Genomic DNA, 22616 nt, shown 5'->3' with positions numbered 1-22616 from the left:
AAAATGACATTGTTAAGGTGCTATGAAATCTGTTTTATTGTTTTTCCAAATTCCGTTTTATTTTTTTTTCCCAAATTCCTTTTTTTTCTTTTCATTTTAATTTTTTTAGATTGCGTTTTTTTCCCATTTTGATTTTTATGGACTTTGTTTTTTAATTGGTTAAATTAAAAAAAAATTATCAAAAAGCATGTGTGATTAATTGAAATCATGAAACTTACACAATTTAACAGCAATTTATTAACATTTTTACAAAAATTACATTTACAAAATTTTTGTTTTTTTTTTGTTTTTTTTTTACTAAATTCTGTTTTCCATTAATTTCCTAAATTTCATTTTAATGGTTTCATTAAATTTGAATAATCAAAGGTATGTCTAAAAAATTAAAATCATAAAATGTACACAATTTAACAGCAATTTATTAAAAATTTAACAAAAATTAAATTTTTTCATTAACTTTTAATAATCAAAAGCATGTCTAATTACTTGATTTTATAAATAATTAATTTATTATTATTTTATTTATTTATTTTTTAGAAATACTGTGTTGTGTATTTACATTTTTCTGGTACATAAATTCTAGTAAATAATTTTTCTGGTAAATATTATTTTACAAAATAATGTTTTAATAATGATTTTTATTATTATTAGGAGTAGTAGTAGTAATATCATTACATTAAGTAATATATTTCTGTCACAGTTTCTTCAAGTTAAACTGAACTTTTATTTTGACAGGTTGCTGTGAAGACTTTCAAGTTTCTGTTTGTATATGATATGATGATTTTTCTCAGAAGGAATAGTAGCCTACAGTAGCAAGTAATAGCAAAGGCTAAAAAAACATAGGGCCCTAAGTTTGTAAATGAAATGTCTGATGAGTGGTGCTCAACATTTGAAAAGAATGTACCACCTACACTAAACCTAAACCTAACCAATAGTGTTAACAAAAGCAAATGTGAGATAAAAATGCATTTACTAAAGCAACCATTTCATTTTTTCATTTCCTTTGCTTCTACAAGTCTAATATCTCCATTGTCATGATTTGTGTTTCACAAGCCGAGCGCTTTGCAGCACAAGTGCAATGCTATACCAGGTGTGCTTCCGAGCAAGTTTACTACATCAGAAAGCCTTACACATGGAGCTGGTTTTGTGATGCAAACTTCAAAATATAGACAGAGGCACATTTTTCCAATAATCTTAGGTTGCATCTGGGGCAAAGCTGAAATATAACTGACAGCTCCAGTCTTTGAGCTATAAAATGAGTCATGTATTTGGGTTCCTTCGGTGTATTTATGTGTGAAGAGTAACTATACCTTGCACAGCTGTCCGATTCTGGCGTGTGTGGCTTTGCTGATTTGCTCTCCATCAATAGCATTCTCTCTGAAGAACAAATAGATCTTGTCATCTTCAGGGTTGTCGCTCTCTGGGATGAGATGCACGCTGACGAATCTGGGATCTGGAAGGACAACAAACAACACATTAACACAAAAGAATACAAATACATAACAGCCAAAACTAGTGTGGACCAATAACTTTAATAGCAAGAGCACTGCATCAGGCTACATTGTTCTTTTAGCTGAATGGGTCTGACTCTCAAATTTACATGTGTGTGCGTCCTAGTGACATTTTAAGTGTGTATAGGTGGTGTTGTGGGCCCCAGCCCTTCATAGCCAGTCTTTCATGGTTATTTAGGGTTATTGCTGTATTCTCAGAGGACCAACTCACATTGACCTCACCACATCTAAACACACACACACACAATCGTATGATGCAAGCATGTTCACTGGAGCCAAAGGCATTCATTTACTCTTTAATTGTTACTTTGGTTAACAAAAAAAGAAGTATGAGGAAATTACGCTTTTTGGTGTTTCTATAATCCTAATTCCAGGAGATGTGTACAGATACACATTAGCACACAAGATGTGAGGTAATGACATTTGATAACGTTTCTGATAGAGATTAAAAATCCAGTTCTTCTGGTTGAGTTCTCTGTTTCTCTCTCGCATAAATAACTTCCTGTTTCCACAGAATAAAAAGTAATTAAAGGGGTGATGACATGAGAAACCAAATTACCCTTGATCTTTTGATACAGAAGAGGTCTTTGTATGCTTAATACATCCTGCAAGTTTCATAACTTAAAATGTCCTCATGAATAAAAAAGCATTTATGTATTAACCCTCAGAAAACGGCTCGTTTTGGATCCTACAGAGACAGAGCGACACGCATCGTAATCTGACGATGCAATCGCAATCCGACGCTCTCCATTGACTTTATATTGCGGGAAGCTGCTTCCTTGTCTTTTCTGATTTATAACAAAAAACAGAACAATGTCTAAAGGCTCCTATGTGACAAGGTGTACAGTAAACAAGTTAAAAAACCCAAAACTAAGCTTTAATAAGCTGTCGACCCAAAAAATGAGCGTTTAAGGATAAAAGTTAAGTGCAAACTGTCTTATTACTCTGAGAACTTCATCCATTTAATCGCGACAGGAAACAATCATTATTTTTAACCATGTCAAAGGATTATTTCACCACCCAATGTAAACCTGAGAGGTGAAGATATATTGAAAAACTAAATTTTGTTGGTCTATGTCAGTGCTCCTTTTCATTACCATCCTTTCGCTAGAGAAATGATCCAACTGAATGGCTCAACGTGAAATTCCCTGACATTCACAACTATTTGTGTCCTTAAATGCTTGTTTTTTGGGTCGATTTAAAAAAAATCGGTCAGTTTATAAAAAAAGCAGTTCTGGGTTTTTTAGCTTGTTTATTGTACACATAGTAACATAGCAGCTTTTAGACATTGTTCTGTTTTTTGTTGTAAGTCAGAAATGACAAGGAGGAAGCTTTGCGCAATACAAAGTCAATGGAGAGCGCTGGATTGCCCCTCCCCCATGTGGGCGTGGCCTAATCTACCTATGTCTCTATAGGACAAGATGATTTCAGCTGGGCACAGTCATTTGCATAAACCCCGCCCCCCAGAGCAACATAGGCTGACACTTGTTTACATTAACTGCGAGTGTCGCTTTGCGTCTAAAGCAAATAGAAATTACAATCACTGCCACTTTCTTGTCTACACTGGATACAGTATACAGATGCTCGAGTCTGTTCTCCTCAGTAGGACAGATGGAGTGGTTTTGTTTAAACAGCTCGTTTGCGTCTTTGTACAGATATCAGACGGATCTCAGCGTAAGGAACAAGTGGATAGTTTATTGTTAATGGCATGCCGGATCGTGTCAGAGGATTGTTTGGATTTCGGAGCATGTTGTTTTGTAAACGATAGTTCACAAAGAAACATTTGTTGAAAGATGAAGCAGTACTAAATCTGACTGCAGCTGTAAACCTGGAAATTATTGTTTTATTTTGATTATGCTTTCAAAACACTGAAAACATGCAATAGCGAGGGAGCATCGATACTGTTTCCAATGCACTGCCGTTAGCCAATCATAACAGTGGCTGATTACTGACTGAAGTCTTAAAGGGGTCATCAGATGCAAAACTCACTTTTATGTTTGAACATAAATTTGTGTTGGAAGCGTGTGTATACAACCATCCTATAATGATAAAAATCCACCAAGTGCTATTTTTTTAACCTTTATAAGTAATATCCCCTTTTTCAAATCGAGCCATTCTCAGCTACTTGTCGGTGTGACAAAGGCCACTCCCACGATAGTTGATTGACAAGGCTGTCTTACCTTAGACCCGCCCTGACTGAGCTGTAACAGTCCGACTGCCATTGTGTTGACTCGGGTGTAGAGGTTCGAAATAATCATTTCCCCACATTTTTATTTTATTTTATTTATTTCTTTATTTATTTTGCAAAAAAACTTTATTAACATTATAAGCAAACCTCGAGGAACATATTAAAAAATCCATATCATGACCCCTTTAAAATCAAACTATTAAATTTGAGAATAAGAACTGAAAGTTGGATATAAAACATAACATCATGTTGTGGTATCTTTCGTTTTCAAGTGTGGTCTTATTCTTGGACTGTACTGGACAAACTAAACACATTTTCTTAAAAAAATCTATAAAAATAAATAAATAAATAAAATACAGAAAAATAAAATAAAAAATAAAATGAAATAAAATACAAGAAAATAAAATAATAAAGCACAAAAAAATTAAATAATAAAATATAATACCAAAATAATAAAATAAAATAAAATAAAATAAATAAAACATTTTTGCACCACAGGAGTAAATTACACTGAAATATATTCAAACAAAAAACTTATTGAAACTAATACTGTTGCACAATATTACTGTTTTACTGTATTTTTCAAATAATTGCAGTGATGGTGAATATAGGAAATGTAAAAAATCTTACCAGCACTTTTGAACGGTAGTGTATGTGTAACATATTTATTTGTTTGCATTCATTTAAAGTATGTGACTCAGGACCACAAAACCAGTCTTAAGCAGCACAGGTATATTTGTAGCAATAGACAAAAATACATTGTATGGGTCAAAATGATTGATTTTTCTTTTATGCCAAAAATCATTAGGATATTAAATAAAGATTGTTCCATGTTCCATGAAGATATTTTGTAAATTTCCTACCATAAATATATCAAAACTTAATTTTTGATTAGTAATATGCATTGCTAAGAACTTCATTTGGACAACTTTAATGGTGATTTTCTCCATTAAAATTTTCAGATTTCAGATTTTCAAACAGCAATATCTTGGCCAGATATTGCCTATCCTAACAAACCATGCATCAATGGAATGCTTGTTTTTTTATAAATGTTAATTCAAAAAATGACCCTTATGACTGGGTTTGTGGTCCATTTTCACATGTATATATAAAGTCATGAGTAATGTGTGTAAGTGTGTGTTCGTTTCTCACCATTGAGCCATCTGGAGTCATGCTGCTCCGTTCTGATTGGATGATGTTTGCCTAACGTTCGAAAAATGGCAAAGTCCCGGCCCATGAAGTCAGCTGACGTCCCAGCATAAAGTTCTCCATCTGATGATAAAAAACACTAATTAAATCTCATATTTAGGATGTTTAATGTGAGTTCAATATGGATGGTGAGAATGAAATGTCAGGAGACAGGAGGAACTAGTTCAGTCTGGGTTTTGTAAACTTTAATAACGGCTCAGGTGAGGATTCAAAGAGGTGCGACAGTCAACACTCGCAGGCAATTTCACGCTCAGGTATGGCGTGAGAGAACGGGGCTGTGTGTGTGTGTCATAAGTGACCTTTAATCTGAGATGAGAGATTTAACAGTAGAACGCTCTGCAGGTAGAGCACAAAACCAGAGGAACGGTTTGCACTGGTCATCCTCAAAGAGAGACCATTAATCAAGGGTGTTGAGTTTCCATTCAGAACACATGAACCAGAGCAAAACACACTCCGGATTATGCACTGCCACACACCAAACACACAGACACAGACCTGTATTCGTTTTCACTAACTAACCAAAATTGCTTTATGTTCTGTTTATACTGTAGTTTAATTAATTTATCAGAATGACAAAGCAGCTCAGTGAAGTGGAACAACTGCTATTGAGAAGACAAACATATGCACTCTCTGTGTGTAATTATATTATCAGCACAACAATTTGAGTCAAAAGTTGAAATGAAAATGTGACATGAAAGTCATAGTACTTGATACATGTTTATGTACGTATTTAAATTATATTTTGAATCCTTTAAAGTGTGGTCAATAAAATACAAACAATATTATAATAAAATAAATTCTTAAAAATAAATAAAATGAAGAAATAAATTGAAATAAAATACAACAATAAAATGAAATAAAATAAAAAATGTAATAATCAAATTAAATATAAAAAATATAATGATAAAATAATTAATAAAATTAATGAACATGAAAAAATACATTGAAATAAAATAAAATACAATAAAATGTAAAATACTAAAACAGTGAAATAAAATACAAAAAAATATTAAATACTTAAAACTTACTAATCAATTAAAATAAAATGAAGTAAAATACAAAAATGTAATAATTAAATTAGATACAAAAAATATGATAAAACAATTAATGAAATTAAATACAATAAAAAATAACAAGAAACAAAATACAATAAAATGAAATCAAATGCAAAACATTAAATAATAAAATAAAATGAAAAAACAAAATACAATAAAATAAAATAATATACAAAAAATAAAAAAATAAAATGAAAAATAAAATAAAATACAATGAAATTAAATTAAATTAAATAAAATAAAATACACAAAATAAAATTAAATAATACAGTTAATTAAAATAAAAATACAGTGAAATAAAATAAAATACAAAAAATAAAATTAAATGAAAAGTTTTTAATTTATTACTTTTTTAAAAATGTAAATTATTGTTGTTATTATTATTAGAAAAATGTTGAAAACAAGTAATATTCAATTATAATAAATCTAGAATAAATACATTTATTAACATAAATAATTATATTTTTTAATCAGTCAGATTTAAAAAAAAATTCGACTCATCATAAAATTGATCTCTGATATGTTTATGTCTTCTCTGTGCATTTAATTTGTATTATAGTACCATTGACCTATTACTTATTTTTATAGATTTTGGAGACAAACATCATTCACATACCATTTCACTTGGGCATCTTCTTTAAATACTGTTAATTATTTGCGCGGACTGTTCTTACCATCTGCATCTTAAAGTTGAATCTAATCTAATTCAAATAAAAAATCGAATCAAACTGTCAATATCAATAAATAAAACCCGTGCATTTAATTATTTTGTTTATATAAAATGCATCTACCCGCACAAACTTTTTAAGACCCTTAAAATTTAATTTTGACAGGTAGGAGTAAAATGAACTTAAATATTACCCAGAAAATCAGTCGTTCATATTCAGCATCACTCACCGATCAACATGGAAGCAGTCTGCAGTTTGGGGTCATAGGGACTCTTTCCACGGCCGTTCTCAAAGCTGGACGAACCTATGCGAAAGATGTTGTCCTGAACAGAAACGGGCACAAAATCAATTTCTGTGCAAATGACAATCCACAATGAAACATTTATCAAATTTCAGACACATTGCAAGTGATTTGATTTGATAATTTTGAGGTCTTATATGAGTGACCAGAGCCTCTAAATAATCAAAAGTGACAGTAATGTGATAAAATAGAATCACAGATAAACCGTGAAAGAATAAATGATGTGGGATGGATTTACCTCTGGGCGTTTGCCCACTTCCACAAAAGCACAGACGGGATGGAAAGCTCCTGTTCCACACACATACAAGTGTGTCTGATTAAACGGCTGCAGAACCTTTATGTAGTTCGAGCACTCCTTCTGCACAGAGAGAGAACAGAACAACATCCATTTATAATTAGAAAACAGCATTTATATTGATGCAGCTAATATTTCACCAACAAACTTCCAAAACAACACCGTGAACATGACAGAGAGAAAAGCAAACTAAATCGGTGGTGTATCAGTGTTTCTTGATTCACAGTGGTCACTGCATTCTTAGATAAATAAACACACCCCATCTGTGTCAACAAAAGCTGACAGACACAGCTTATCACCTACACACACACACACACACACACATGCATACATGCAGCCCCAGAAAGTATTTGGATACTTAGGACACTTAATGTGGAATGCATTAAAAAAAAAATTGTAATATAAAATAAAATATTTATTTCTCTATATTTATATTTATATATATATATATATATATATATATATTTAATATATATATATATATATATATTTATTATTAAAATAAGATAAAATATTTTACTTTTATTATTTTACTTTTATAGCAAGGATCCATTAAATTTATTAAACATGATATGTGTGTTTTTTTTTTTTTTTTGTGGTAATTTATGTATTTTTTTAAGAGGTGCAAATCTTATCTGTAAAATAAAATAAAATATTTTTTATATTTATATATATTTACTTTTTTTAAAAATTAAAATAAAAATATTTTACTTTTATTTAGCAAGGGTGCATTAAATGTTTCACTATATTTATGTTTTACTGTATTTATGATCAAATGAAAAATAAAATAAAATACAATAAAATGAAATAAAACAAAAAAAAATTTAAATAAAATAATTTTAGAAAATGAAATAATTTTAATGAAATTAAATACAATTTATGAAATAAAATATAATATAATAAAATACAGTGATTTGAAATAAAATACAACAAATAAAATAATTAAATTAAATGAAATAAAAAAATAAATTAAATACAAAAAACAATTTAAAAAATACAATTTAATAAAATAAAAATGAAATGAAAAAATAAAATACAATAAAATGAAAAAAAAATACAAAAATAAAATAAAATAAAATAATAAATTAAAAAACTAAAGTAAAATAAAATAAAATACAAAAAATAATAAAATAAAATAATACATTTTAATAAAATAAAAATAAATTTTAAAATAAAATGAAATAAAATAAAATACAAAAAATAAAATAATAACATTAAATGAACTAAAAATAAAATGAAATAAAATACAAAAAAGAATTAAATAAAATAATAAAATTACAAAATAAAAATTAAGTTAAATATTAAATACAAATATAACTGACCCTAAACCTTTAAACAGCAGTGGATGGGGTATTTGTTTACTTTCCGGTTTTCAACAGTTAGTGAAACATAGTTGATGCAATGACCTAAACCTGTGATTATGACACCTGTGTGAACTTGAGGGAACTGAATTCATACGTTCACTAATAATTACCTTCACATTATCACCTTCAATATTATAGGGCCTCACTCATGAGTTTATGTTGCATAATGATATGTGTTTTGATGTCGTCAGATTGTTGACTGACCCAATCATTTCTTGCTTTTACTGTGGCAAATGTATTTCTGTGTGCATCAAACTCCTGCAGCAGAATTCCACACGCAGCGGCACAGCTGACCAACACACGCCCAGAAAGTGCTTTATTAAAAGGAAAATATTACAACAGCTGGAGTTGTTTTTCAGCAGGGTGTTTAGTGCATTAACAGGGAAATCCTGTTATGAGCGTCCATAGCTCCCCAGTGGCCTGTACTCTCAGGGTTACTGTGTGTGTCTGTGTGTGTGTTTGTGTTTGTCAGCTCCACTGTACTGGGATTTTGTCTATGGAAATGTGCGAGCGTGTGTTCAGAAGCTACTCAGTTGTGTTAAAGCCACGTGTCTGAGCAAGTCTCGTCTGGAACGGACTAAAGTGACTCATCTGATGTGGAAAAGATTTACAGAAAATTATGACAACCTGTAATATGTGACTCAAAGCTTTGGCTTCTTCTACTCCATCAATATTGACTGACTGACACTTTAGTTTAGATACATTTCTCCAACTTCCTATGCCAGCTTAATATACCTTGATAATTATACGCAACTCATTTGTATGGTGATTTCTCCCAGCAACCAGCAAACATTTGTTAATTGGAAAACTCAAACTTAACTGAAACTGACATGCTTCTACACACACTTTCATCAGGATAAAGACGTATGGTTTTAATTAAAGTTTAAGATCTTGACTCAAAGTGTTGCAGTTTTACCTTCTCAATAGTGGAAATAAAATAAAATAAAATAAAATAAAATAAAATAAAAAAATTTATGCTGAAGTTATTTTGAATTGTGGATGAAATAAATTAATAAACTAAACTAAACTGAACTAAAAATAAATTAAATTGAATTTTAAAATTACATTAAAAACATTTTATTTTTTATTTTATATAGCTATTTATTTCAGAGTCTACAGATGCATTTAAAACACTTGTCTAATTAGATCAAATCTAATTTTTGTGAAGATTTGTGTCAAACGCAATTCATTGTGGATTAAATTAAATATCTAAAATTAAATTAAATTAAACTAAATTAAATATTACATTTTAAATGAAATCAAATAATTGAATTAAATTAAAAACATTTTATTTTTTATTTTAAAATTATTTATTTCAGAGTCTACAGGTGCATTTAAAACGCTTGTCTAACCAAATCTAATTTTTGTAAATACAAATTGCAGATAAAATAAAATAAAATAAAATAAAATAAAATAAAATAAAATAAAATAAAATAAAATAATAAAATAAAATATTTTTATGCTTAAGTTTTTTTGAATTGTGGATGAAATAAAATAAATAAACTAAACTAAACTGAACTAAAAATAAATTAAATTAAATTTTAAAATACATTAAATTAAAAATATTTTATTTTTTTATTTTATATAGTTATTTATTTCAGAGTCTACAGGTGCATTTAAAACTCTTGTCTAATTTGACCAAATCTAATTTTTGTAAATACAAACTATATAAATGAAATTATTTTTTATGCTGAATTATTTTATTTTATTTTATTATTTTTTTTGAATTGTGGATGAAATAAAATAAAAAAACTAAACTAAACTGAACTAAAAATAAATTAAATTAAGTTGTTTATTACAAACTGTGGATCAAATAAAATAAAATATTTAAATTAAATTAAAAACAATTTATCTATTATGTTAAAGTTATTTATTTCTACAGATGCATTTAAAGCACTTAAAAAAAGTCAAATTAAATTAAATTAAATTAAATATTAAATTTAATTAAGTTAAATAGTTAAATTAAATACATTTTCTGTCTATGATGAAGTTATTTATTTCAGAGTCTACAGATGAATTTAAAACACTAAACACTTTGATTTAACACTAATTTGACACTAATCTAATTTTTGTGACGACGCAAAAGCATTGATCTCAAATTGTGAATTATACTAAATTTAATTTAATTTAATTTAATTTTTTTATGTTAAAGTTATTTATTTCAAAGTTTGCAGATACATTTTAATACACTTCTAATCTAATCTAGTCTAATCTGACCTAACATGCAGCACCGCCACCAACATAAATGGATGTTTTTGTGAAGACTTGTGCTTTATAAGCATTGATCTCACTCTGTTTTTGTTTCTTACAAATTGGGGCTGAGATCCTTCAACAGGCCCAGCAGTTTTCTGCCTTCATTGGCCCTCAAAAGGGCCCTAAATTGACATAGTCCCACTTACTTCAAACAAGCTTGAGTCAACCTCTCTTTGAGCAGAACAAGCCTCAGTCAATCTGTCTCTTTTCACCAGCACCCCTCTCTTCACATAAAAGCCATCTTTCAGTGAGCACCCCGCCATTCATCCAAACCATGTTTACATCAAAATGCATGTTATTGCAATTCAAATAAGCGCTATTGAAACCCACCCAACCTTATAGTTTCTTTATGATGCTAACATCGCCGAGGGCCGCTTTCTATGGCTCTATATGTTCAAGGCAGCGCCTCGGGCAGGATCTGCGATGGAATTTATGAGAGCAAATGGCAGACCAGCCTGGAAAGTGTTTACACACCGGCGTCCCACAATTCAGTGATTTGGTTTTGATTCATTCTTCCATTGACATCTGCTGAGCTGATCTTGTGGGGGAAACCTTCAACTATGTTTGCGAAAGCAAAAGACAGATGACAGACAAGCTCAGCTTTACCTCCTCAGAACGAGCGGTTCTTGTCAGACGTCTTGATTTTGGATCCATCTCAAATATTACATTTACTTTCAATAAAAGCCACATATAATGGAAAAAAGTATTTTTATTGCTCTTTTGAAAGCTGACATACTGTGTAAACATTCACTGCTGCTCAACAGTTTAAATAAAATAAAATAAAATAATTTTTATGCTGTTATTTCAAATTCTGGATGAAATAAAATAAATAAACTAAACCGATCTAAAAATAAATTAAATTAAAACCTTCAACTTAAATTAAATTATTTTTTTTTATTTTATATAGTTATTTATTGCAGAGATGCATTTAAAACACTTGTCTAATTAGATCAAATCTAGTTTTTGTGAAGACTTGTGTCTCAAACACATTCATCTCACTCTCTTTTTGTTTATTACAAATTGTGGATGAAATTAAATATCTAAAAAAATTAAATTAAATATTACATTTTAAATTAAATAAAATGATTGAATTAAATTTAATGAAATGAAAAACATTTTTTTTTTTTTTTTTTTAAAAAAGAGCGGTTTGTCAAACGTCTTGATTTTGGATCCATCTCAAATATTACATTTACTTTCAATAAAATTCATATATAATGGAAAAAAGTATTTTTATTGCTCTTTTGAAAGCTGACATACTGTGTAAACATTCACTGCTGCTCAACAGTTAAAATAAAATGAAATGAAATGAAATGAAATGAAATAAAATAATTTTTATGGTGAAGTTATTTCGAATTGTGGATGAAATAAAATAAATAAACTAAACTAAACTGAACTAAAAATAAATTAAATTAAATTTTAAAATAAAATAAATTAAATTAAAAACATTTTATTTTATATAATTATTTATTTCAGAGATGCATTTAAAACACTTGTCTAATTAGATCAAAACCAGTTTTTGTGAAGACTTGTCTCTCAAACGCATTCATCTCACTCTCTTTTTGTTTATTACAAATTGTGGATGAAATTAAATAATTAAAATTAAATTAAATTAAATTAAATAATATTACATTTTAAATTAAATAAAATATTTGAATTAAATTTAATGAAATTAAAAACATTTTATTTTTTATTTTTAAAAAAAAGAGCGGTTTGTCAAACGTCTTGATTTTGGATCCATCTCAAATATTACGTTTACTTTCAATAAAAGCCATATATAATGGAAAAAAGTATTTTTATTGCTCTTTTGAAAGCTGACATACTGTGTAAACATTCACTGCTGCTCAACAGTTTGTGGTCAGTAAGATTTTTTTTACTGTTTTTGTCTCTCATGCCCACCAACACTGCATTTATTTGATTTAAAACACAGTAAAATATTGTAAAATATTATTACAATTTAAAATAACTGTTTTTTATTTTAAATCGTTTTAAAAAGTAATTTATTCCTGTGATGCAAAGCTGAATTTTCAGCATCATTACTCCAGTCTTCAGTGTCACTTGATCCTTCAGAAATCATTTTAATGAGCTAATTCGCTGCTCAAGAAACATTAGGTCAGATAATCGCCCTGTTCACAGCTACAGATTTCTGTGTAATCATTTATGTAGTTTCATCTTGCTGATCTAATTATAAAGATATATAACGCGTATGTGTACTACAAAGCGAGACATATGTGAGATGAAGCAGAGAGAAGTGGAACAGTGCAAAAAAAACAAGCAGTTCAGTGCATCAGTGTCTATCTGACAGATCTCAGGGTTGTGGAGAGGACAGAAGAGAGAGGATGGAAAAAAATTCAAAGTGAAAGAGAAGCACTTACCTGGACGTCCTTCCCGGCCCACTTGCATTCATCTCGTCGAGAAGGTGAAGGAGGCCAGGATATCTATCGGTCAGAGAGAGAGAGAGAAAGTTAAAGGAGAAAGAAAACTGGGAAATATTCTGTTGAAAGCTTCTTGTTGGATTAGTTCACTTCCAGAATAAAAATGTCCTGATAATTTACTCATCCAAAATGTTCAGGTCTTTGTTTCTACAGTCAAAACAAAATTACGTTTTTAGGGGAAAATATAGTGGACTTTTTGATTTTATGAACGTTTTGCAGAATAAGACGCTTATTCTTCAGCTGGGATTGTGTAGGTCCTTTTGAAGCTGCTTTGAAACTGCAATTTGGAACTTCAACCCATTGGCTCCCATTGAAGTCCACTATATGGCAAAAAAAACATGGAATGTTTTCCTCAAAAACCTTCATTTCTTTTTGACTGAAGAAAGAAAGACATCAACATCTTGGATGACATGAGGGTGAGTATGTTCTCAGAATAAGGAAGTGAACTAATCCTTTAAGTTTAACAGGACAATATTACAGTTTTAATCTCCCAGCATGCAATGCACAAACATCACACTCTTAAAAATAAAGGTGCTTCACAATGCCATAGAAGAACCTTTTTTGTCTAAATGGTTCTATAAAGAACCTTTAACATCTGAGGAACCTTTCTGTTTCACACAAGGTTCTTTGTTGTGAAAGAAGGTTCTTCAGATTATAAAAAGGAAAAAAAAAGAGATGGTTCTTCAAAGAACCTTCGACTGAATGGTTTTTTGTGGAACCAAAAATGGTTCTTCTATGGCATCGCTGTGAAGAACCTTTTGAAGCACCTTTATTTTTAAGAGTGCAAGATCACATGCCATTGATGACCATTTTAGATCAAATTTAGCAATCTACAAAAAGTATTTGAGTTGTAATATTATTATATCACATATCATTGATTATATAATTCATTTCACAACCTATTCAAACATGTTTGCTATTAAAACCAAAAATATTGCAAAAATGCAGTTTTTCACAAAAGAGAGTCATTGAGTATAATAACAACAAATATTTCTTATTATTACCAATGTTGAAAACAGTTGCTTAATATTTTTTGGAAATGACTTTTTTTTTTCTTCAGGATGAATAGAAAGTTTAAAAGAATTGAATTTACTTGAAGTAGAAATCTTCTGTAATACTGTAAATATCTTATTGTCACGCCTAAACGATTTAATGTATCTTTGCTGAATTAAAGTATTAATTTAAATTATAAATAAATCATTGAAAATCTAATTAACACAAAATGGTCAGAACAGTTGTGAATGCAAATTTTAGTCTTCTAGCTTGTTAAACCATGTACTTGTACATGTAAAACAAAATGTCACCCCAAAATGGTATGCGTAAACATATTTTTTTATAACCACTGACTTCCTAAAAAGCATGCCTGTCTCAAAGCTCCAACATATACTCCAATCTTTAACACAAATCTGTACACATTAAAATTAGCTCTTGCATTATTGAAATACATTTATTTCATGCTAAGTATACTACAAATGCATTTACATATTTATCTACTTAAAAATACCCTGCAGTTGTATATTTTGAATACTAAACTACTAAACTAAAAGTTGACATTGGATGCAAAATTCATATTTACATCGTGTTTGTAACCACCCTACAATGCTAAAAATCCATTCACTCTTTTGTAATCCCCCCAAAAAACTAAACAGCATCAATTATCAAGACATTTGATTTTCTGAGCAATATGATGTCATACTGCTCAGGCCCCGTCCATGAATGTTTATGAACTGTCCCTTATTAGCAAAACCAATCATAAGGGTCAATTTATTGAAATTAAGATTTATACATTATCTGAAAGCTGATAAATAAGCTTTCCACTGATGTATGGTTTGTTAGGACAGGACAATATTTGGCCGAGATACAACTGTTTGCAAATCTGGAATCTAAGGGTGCAAAAAAAAAAAACTTGCCCTTAAAGTTGTCCAAATGACATATATATGCATATATATTTGATATATTTATGGTAGAAAAATTACAAAATATCTTCATGGAACATACTTAATATCCTAATGATTTTTGACAAAAAAGAAAAATCGATAATTTTGACACATACAGTGTATTTTTGGCTATTGCTACAAATATACCCGCGCTACTTATGACTGGTTTTGTGGTCCAGGGTCACATATATTACTTTTTTCACTAGAGTAGCCAGGGTCTAGACACAACTTTCCAAATGTGTTGTGTAAATCTTTGGAAACGTGCGTAAAGTCTTCAGCGGAAAGAGTAATGGAATTGTATTAGTGGTAAGAACGAGGTTTCTGTGGGACTGCTGTCACAGCGAGTTCGTTCTGCCTGTGTTTGGAGAGAGTTCAGTGTGCTGTAATGGAGCTCCTGTCTGATGGCTGTGAACGTGTGAAACTGCATCCTGATCTGATAAGCGCTGAGTGAAATTGTGTTTCTGTGTTTCCAAGGAAGAGAAAGAGACAGAGTACGAAGTTGGTATGGAGGACGTAAGTTTTCTTTGGTAGCAGTGCAAGTTGCCCTCATTAGACCTCTGTTATAAAAGTGGCATAGTATATACTTTGCTATTCCTGACAATAACTGAATTAGTTGACCCAGTTTTTTTATTTAGAATGGGATGAAATGACCAATGGAAACATCTCTATAAACCTCATGCAGGTATATATAGAGAACATGCTCTGTGTGAATAGTTTCTAACATTATAACCAAGATAGCTGACTAAAGTAAATTCTTCAGGATATATAATGCTGTGTTTCCTCATACGGTAACATTTATGTTACTTTTGTTCTGTGAAGGTTATGTTTCTGAAGTTGTATATAGGCTAAAGTGGGCTGTGGTTTTGCCCGGCGCCGCTTGTCTGTACATTGCTACGTTTATTTTGTTCATTATTTATCCAGGTGAACGGATAGCAGCACTCAGCCAGACTCTATGTGATCAGTATGACAGCTTTGCTCTGAAATATTCATACTCTTTTCGCTGGAAACAGATCCCCCTGTGTGCTGATGTGTTCGTGTTTGTGTGTATAAGACCAAGAGAGAGAACAAGAGAATGGCAGAGAGAAAGAGACCATGTATGTTTAAATAGCAAGTATAGCTATTTTATATAACTTTTATGTACATCCCTGTTTTGCTCCAGTCATTTTGACCCAGAGAGGATTTTTTTTCCCCCACAAAAATACTAGTTAATGTTATTGCATTAGACTAAAACCTACTGACTTTGCATCCCCTTTCAGAATCATTAAAATGTTAATTATTTGACCAAAATAAGATGGATCATACAAAATGCATGCTATTGTTATTTGATTCTTACTTAATTCTTAATACTGTTTTGTTACCTGAATGATCCACAGCTGTGTTTTTTGATTAGTGATGGTTGTTCATGAGTCCCTTGTTTGTCCTGAACAGTCAAACTGCCTGCTGTTCTTCAGAAAAATACTTCAGGTCCCACAAATTCTTTGTTTTTTTCAGCATTTCTGTGTATTTAAACTCTTTCCAACAATGACTGTATGATTTTGAGATCCATCTTTTCACACTGAAGACAACTGAGGGACTCATATGCAACCATTACAGAAGGTTTGAACACTCACTGATGCTTCAGAAGGACAAACGATGCATGAAGACCCGGGGGGTGAAAACTTTTGAATTTGAAGATCAGGGTAAATTTAACTTATTTTGTCTTCTGGGAAACATGTAACTATCTTCTGTAGCCTTTGAAAGACAGTACTAAATGAAAAAAAAAATGTAGGCGAAAAATAAGAAAAATGTACAAATCTCCATTCTGTTCAAAAGTTTTTACCCCCGCCTCTTAATGCATGTTTTTTTTCATCTGGAGCTTCAGTGGGAAGCTAAACAATAACATAACAATTACTAAATAAACAATAACATGCATTTTGTATTATCAGCTCTTATTTTGGTAAAATAATTAACATTTTTAATGATTCTGAAAGGGGGATGCAAACCTTTTGACCTCAACTGTACTTGTGGTATTCCCACAAAAAATTGCTCATAAATTTATCATTATGCTGTGTTATCAAATATTGCATTCAATTTTTTATCTTTCAGTTACGACAGGTTTTGTATCACTTTTTGGAACTGACTGATTGTAGGCCTCATTGATCTGAGAATATACACCTCAAATTGGCAAAAATATCCACAAATAATGCTTTTTTTACTTAAAAGAAACTGATGTGCATAACCTCAGATCAATGAGGCCTAAGATCACTCTCAAAACAAAACACAAAACCTGTGCTAATTGAAAGAAAACAAGCTGACAAAAAGATTGAATTCAAGATTTGGTGATAATATCGCATAATGAGAGATGTACAGGTGATTTTAAAACCATTTTTGACCGGGAAAACCAAATTGGGTAAAGGATTTTAAGCACAGTATATGTGACCCTGTACCACAAAACCAGTGATAAGTAGCATGGGTATATTTGCAGCAATAGCCAAAAATACATTGTATGGGTCAAAATTATTATTTTTTTTTTAAGCCAAAAATTATTAGGATATTAAGTAAAGATATTTTGTAAATTACCTATGGTAAATACATCAAGACTTAATTTTTGATTAGTAATATGCATTACTAAGAACTTCATTTGGACAACTTTAAAGGCGATTTTCTCAATATTTTACCCTTATGGTTTTGTGGTCCAGGGTCACATATTAAGTATTTTAGTTTTCATTTGTTAGCCGTGGTGTTTAAAACTGATGAATGTGACACAACGTCCCTGAGAGGGTTGTTAGCATGCTGACAGTTTAACATGCTAACTGTTAGACTATCAGCAACTTGTGAGAAATTGTGTGAACAATCATGATAGCTATCAAAACATCCTTTCCAAGACAATTACTGTCAGACTTCTTCCGATTCTGTGAGAAACATTCCAGTTCTCTGTTTGTTTAGTGTCTGATAGATTTACCTTAATCTAAACTATGCAGGGATTCCCTAAAACTAAGTAGTCCACTAGTCATTCAGACAACTTACCAAACAGTCAAGTTTGAAATGTATCGCACACCCCTACAACTAGCAACTCTACATCATTTTCATTTGAATGATGTGCGATTCTGGCCATCCAAATTGGTTAATGTTATCCTGATTGGTTTAACAGTTGTTCGTCTTACCAGTTGCATGTCCAGATTGATGTCCACCAAGTTGAAGGAAAGCACATGGTCTTTTGCCCCCACAAAGAGCCGACCTCTCTCTTCGTCCAGTAAAAAGGTGTGATAGGCAGAGCTGTTGGCCAATCCATTGAAAGTGAGCAGGTTGTTGGACTCCAGCATTTCTGAGGGGAAAAAGTGAATAGAGTATACAGGATTTATTAGGCCTCCTACAAACTTCAAAAGCAAAAGCTGACAGAAAAATTAACACCCATATGCTGAGCTTTCAAATATGGTGCATAATACGTAAAACTTGATGTTTTCCAACCTCATCTTCATTTTTTAGAGTTATATGGTTGAGAAGGAGACAGATAGATGGACTTTGGCTCTGACAGCGAACAGCTCAGCAGGGACGGCAGCTCTGCTCTAGTGTGTGTGAGACGTGTGACTGTGGTTTTGGCTAAAAAGCAGCTGGGAAAGCTGGCGGTGCTCATGGATACACAGATATTTGCTAATGGATTTTGCTTTTGTTCCTTATGTAGTTTATTTTCTGTAGAGCAAAGACTGAAGCAAACAAAAGTAGAGATGTAACCACCAAAATCTCACAATACCATAATATCAGGATAAGAAGTCCACTATACGATATTTATTGCAATATTTAAAAAAAAAAAAAAGAAGAATGCTTGAGATTTCTTATTTTATTTGTTTATAGGAATATCTTGACAGTTCTGAATGACAGTTCTGTCTTCATTTACTCACGCTCAGACTCATCTTACAATGTCTAACCGCAAGAAAGCACAAAAAAAGTTTCATGTCCTTAGAAAACACGCAAAGATAATATCTGAGGACTACAGTGTATTTCCAGTGAATAATAACTGACAATTTTGGTTTGTTCCTCAAACAAACCTGTCAAGTTGCCTCAGAAGACTAAGAATAAAGTGCATGAGTTGTATGGAACAAATTTATTGTGCTTTTAAGTCCTTTTGGAAAGAAGGTACAAAACCTGTCATTACACTTTTGTACCTTATTTTCTCCTAAAAAGTGCATTGTCTGATAGTGTACATCTTTTAAGATACATTCCCCACAAGAAAGTAAGTCATATAGGTCTGGAACAACATGAGGTTGGGTAAAAGATGACGGAATTTCTATTTGTGGGTGAACTATTCCTTTAAGACACTAAGACTAAACAATCACTTACACCATGACAATCACAAATCTGAAGATTAATTGCTAAAAACCGCACTGTTCTCTGAAAAAAATACTAAAAATGTCAGAATCAAAGTTTGTTCTGTAAGTTGGTGGGTGGTGTAAAGCTACAAAAACAGAAAATGTGTGACCAGCAAGCTGTAATTACACCATTTGTCCTTAAGGGAAGTAAGATTTTCCCTGCCGTCACACTTAAATTGTTCTCCAGAGGGACATTAATAACAGCTGAGAAGTGTTTGGACAATTATTGTAACCTATGATTGTGTGACTAAGTGCGTGTGTGTGTGTGATGTTGTATTAGTTTAAGTCAGAAAGAGCAGTAGATGAAGTACACGCAGTGTGGAATAGAATAGCCAGCAAAATCGTCCATATCACTTTATGGATCCAAAAATGTTTACTAAGCCTGCAGTTTTACATTTTGTATTTATCATACAAAAATAAATATAAAATATAGCTGCAAGCAGCAATTGCGGGGCCAAGCACAACAGAGGCAGAATGAGGAGCTGAGCACGGCAAGGAGCAACAGACCGACCTCAACAATCAGTAATTAAAGCCATTTTAGGATGATATCAGTTGAAATGGCTGAAAAATCATAAATACAAGCAATAATAATATAATTTAATGGCTTATCACTTTTGCCCAATAGGTGGTGCTGTTTTCAAATTGATGTGATGTGTTCTGTGTGAGATGACAATGACACACACAAAGATTGGTGTCATTATGTCAAATATTTCTGGAGATACAGCCTTAGAGTCATTTTGCCATTATGCCTCAAATGTGTAGTGACGCTGTACGAAAACGGTTTTGTCTATCAACACAAAATCTATAACTTTGACTCAGCACCTTCTGAAGATGATTTGAGCCAAATTTAGTGAAAATTGGACAAGCGGTCTAGAAGGAGTTCGAAAAAGTAGGCTTTGTACATTAATCAAAATGGCAGAAAAGAAAGTTCAGCGAAGTGTGGTATATTTGGTATGCATGTTGTCGGCTTGACCCAAGGAATATTTTGACGCCAGTTTTATTGCAATAGGCTAATGCAATCACAAGTTATTAGCATTTTTGGAAATTTCATTATTAATGTTTAATGAATGGTGTATTACTTCTGACCAATAGGTGGCACTGTTACCAAATTGATGTGGCGTGGTTAGTGTGAGATGACGATGGCACATATAAAATTTGGTGTCAATATGTAAAAGCTTTGCAGAGATACAGCCTCAGGTGTAGTTTGGCATCTTTCCAGCAAATTCGGTGATGCACTAAACGGACACCGTTTTGTATATCGACACAAAATCCATAACTTTTTGTCAGCAAGGTCTGAAGATGATCTGAGTCAAATTTGGTGAAGATTGGACTAACGGTCTAGGAGAAGTTCAAAAAAGTAGGTTTTGTACATTGAACAAAATGGTGCACAGGATGTTTGGCCAATATCGTCATAATGGATATCAATGTTCTCACATTGACCCAAGGAATCTATTGAGATCAAACATTCATTACAATAGGCTAATGTAAGCAGAAGTTATTAGCATTTTTGTACATTTCTTTATAACTTTTGACCACAAGGTGGCGCTGCCCCCAAACTTTTTGAGTACTGTCAGGGCATGGTGCCGAAGACACATACTGAGTTTCGTGATGATACGTCAATGCGTTCATGAAATATAGCATTTTTGGACAAAATTCAATATGGCCGACACCCAAAAAGGCTGACATGGGAAAATTAGGTATGGTTCGACTCAGCATCATACACCGAATCTAAAGAGACCAGTTTCATGATTTTTGGCCAAACTATTCAGAAGTTATAAGCAAAAATAGCCATTTTTCGTATCTCCTGACCACTAGGTGGCACTGCGCCGAAACACTGCAGGTAGCCTCAAGTCATGCTTGTTATTACACTCACCAAGTTTGGCCTCAATACGCCAAACTGTTGCAGAGATATAGCCTTACAACCATTTTTATGTACTTTTCGTAGAATTAATTTGAGCGTTTTTCGAAAACGGTTTGACTGATCAACTTGAATTCCATAACTTTTTGCCAGCATGGTCTGAAGTTGATCTGAGCCAATTTTGGTGAAAATCAGACACACCGCCTAGGACGAGTTCGAAAAAGTACGTTTTACGAACAAAAATTTATAGAAAAAAAACTAAACCTTACGATTTTTTAATTTTGGACTTCATTCGACTCGGCATGAGCCAAGGATTCCGAGAAAAAAAGAATTTTGATTCTGTGCCTTATGGTTCAAAAGTTATTAGCATAAAATTATTGAAATTTTGGACAGGTGGTGGCGCTAGAGAGTTTGAGTTAGAGACTCCAAATTTGCTATGGTCAATGATGGGACTGTCCTCTATCAGTGTGCCAAATTTTACAACTTTCCCGCAAGCGGTTCTATGGGCTGCCATAGACTCGAGCGGAAGAAACGGAAGAAGCAGCAGAATAATAAGAACGGCAACGGATACAATAGGTGCCTTCGCACCTTCGGTGCTTGGCCCCTAAATATAGCTGTAAGCAGCGATTACCGGGGTTCAATCGCTTTAAGGGATTTAAGCACGTATGAAAAAAGAGAAATTTAGCAAGTCTGTAACCACCTAGATCAGTGATTCAAAAAAGCATTTTGACAAATCCAGGTAATTTACCATAAAAATATTATGGATTTTAACGTTTATGGCTGTTATAGCACCAGCTGTAGTCCAATCTCCTTAAAACTTGCTTGCATGCTTGTGTAGAATCACCTGTCGCACTTGCTCACCAAGTTTTGTTAAGTTTTGAGTTTTTCTTTAGGCTTTTTGGGTAAATTTTGACAGGCCCCTTTTCTAAACGACCCTGTTCTAGCTTCCCATATGGTAAATTTCAACATTTTGTTTAAAAAAATTATTGACCTAGAGAGTCTAGACAATTGTACTGCAGTGTTGTTTTTCCAGATTGAGCGAAAAACCTAGGACTAGTTCTCAAAAGTAGTTTTTTTTTTTACATCTTCTCAATCATTTAACAAACTATCTGATTGACAGCAGTGGTTCTAGAGCCAAAGTTGTCCGGAATGAGGAATGCTATCATGTGATACAAATATTGCACATATGTGTGAAAAGCAGT

General features: G+C 31.8%; 1 protein-coding gene across 1 annotated transcript in view; it reads right to left on the bottom strand.

Moving 5' to 3' along the window:
* Nucleotides 1-22616, bottom strand: part of sema3ab (sema domain, immunoglobulin domain (Ig), short basic domain, secreted, (semaphorin) 3Ab) — a 53716-nt gene that overhangs the window by 17912 nt on the left and 13188 nt on the right. The window contains exons 2-7 of the mRNA XM_051135174.1: nucleotides 18354-18514; nucleotides 13214-13276; nucleotides 7168-7287; nucleotides 6858-6951; nucleotides 4849-4968; nucleotides 1308-1450 (exon numbers count right to left, since the gene is read on the bottom strand). Of these exons, the coding sequence (XP_050991131.1) occupies nucleotides 1308-1450; nucleotides 4849-4968; nucleotides 6858-6951; nucleotides 7168-7287; nucleotides 13214-13276; nucleotides 18354-18514 (701 nt within the window). The remainder of the gene's footprint in view (nucleotides 1-1307; nucleotides 1451-4848; nucleotides 4969-6857; nucleotides 6952-7167; nucleotides 7288-13213; nucleotides 13277-18353; nucleotides 18515-22616) is intronic.

The sequence above is a fragment of the Labeo rohita genome, chromosome 18 (assembly GCF_022985175.1).
Source record: "Labeo rohita strain BAU-BD-2019 chromosome 18, IGBB_LRoh.1.0, whole genome shotgun sequence".
Classification (NCBI taxonomy): domain Eukaryota; kingdom Metazoa; phylum Chordata; class Actinopteri; order Cypriniformes; family Cyprinidae; genus Labeo; species Labeo rohita.
Note: the sequence above shows the minus strand (reverse complement) of the source record. Positions and strands in the feature narration are given on the sequence as shown.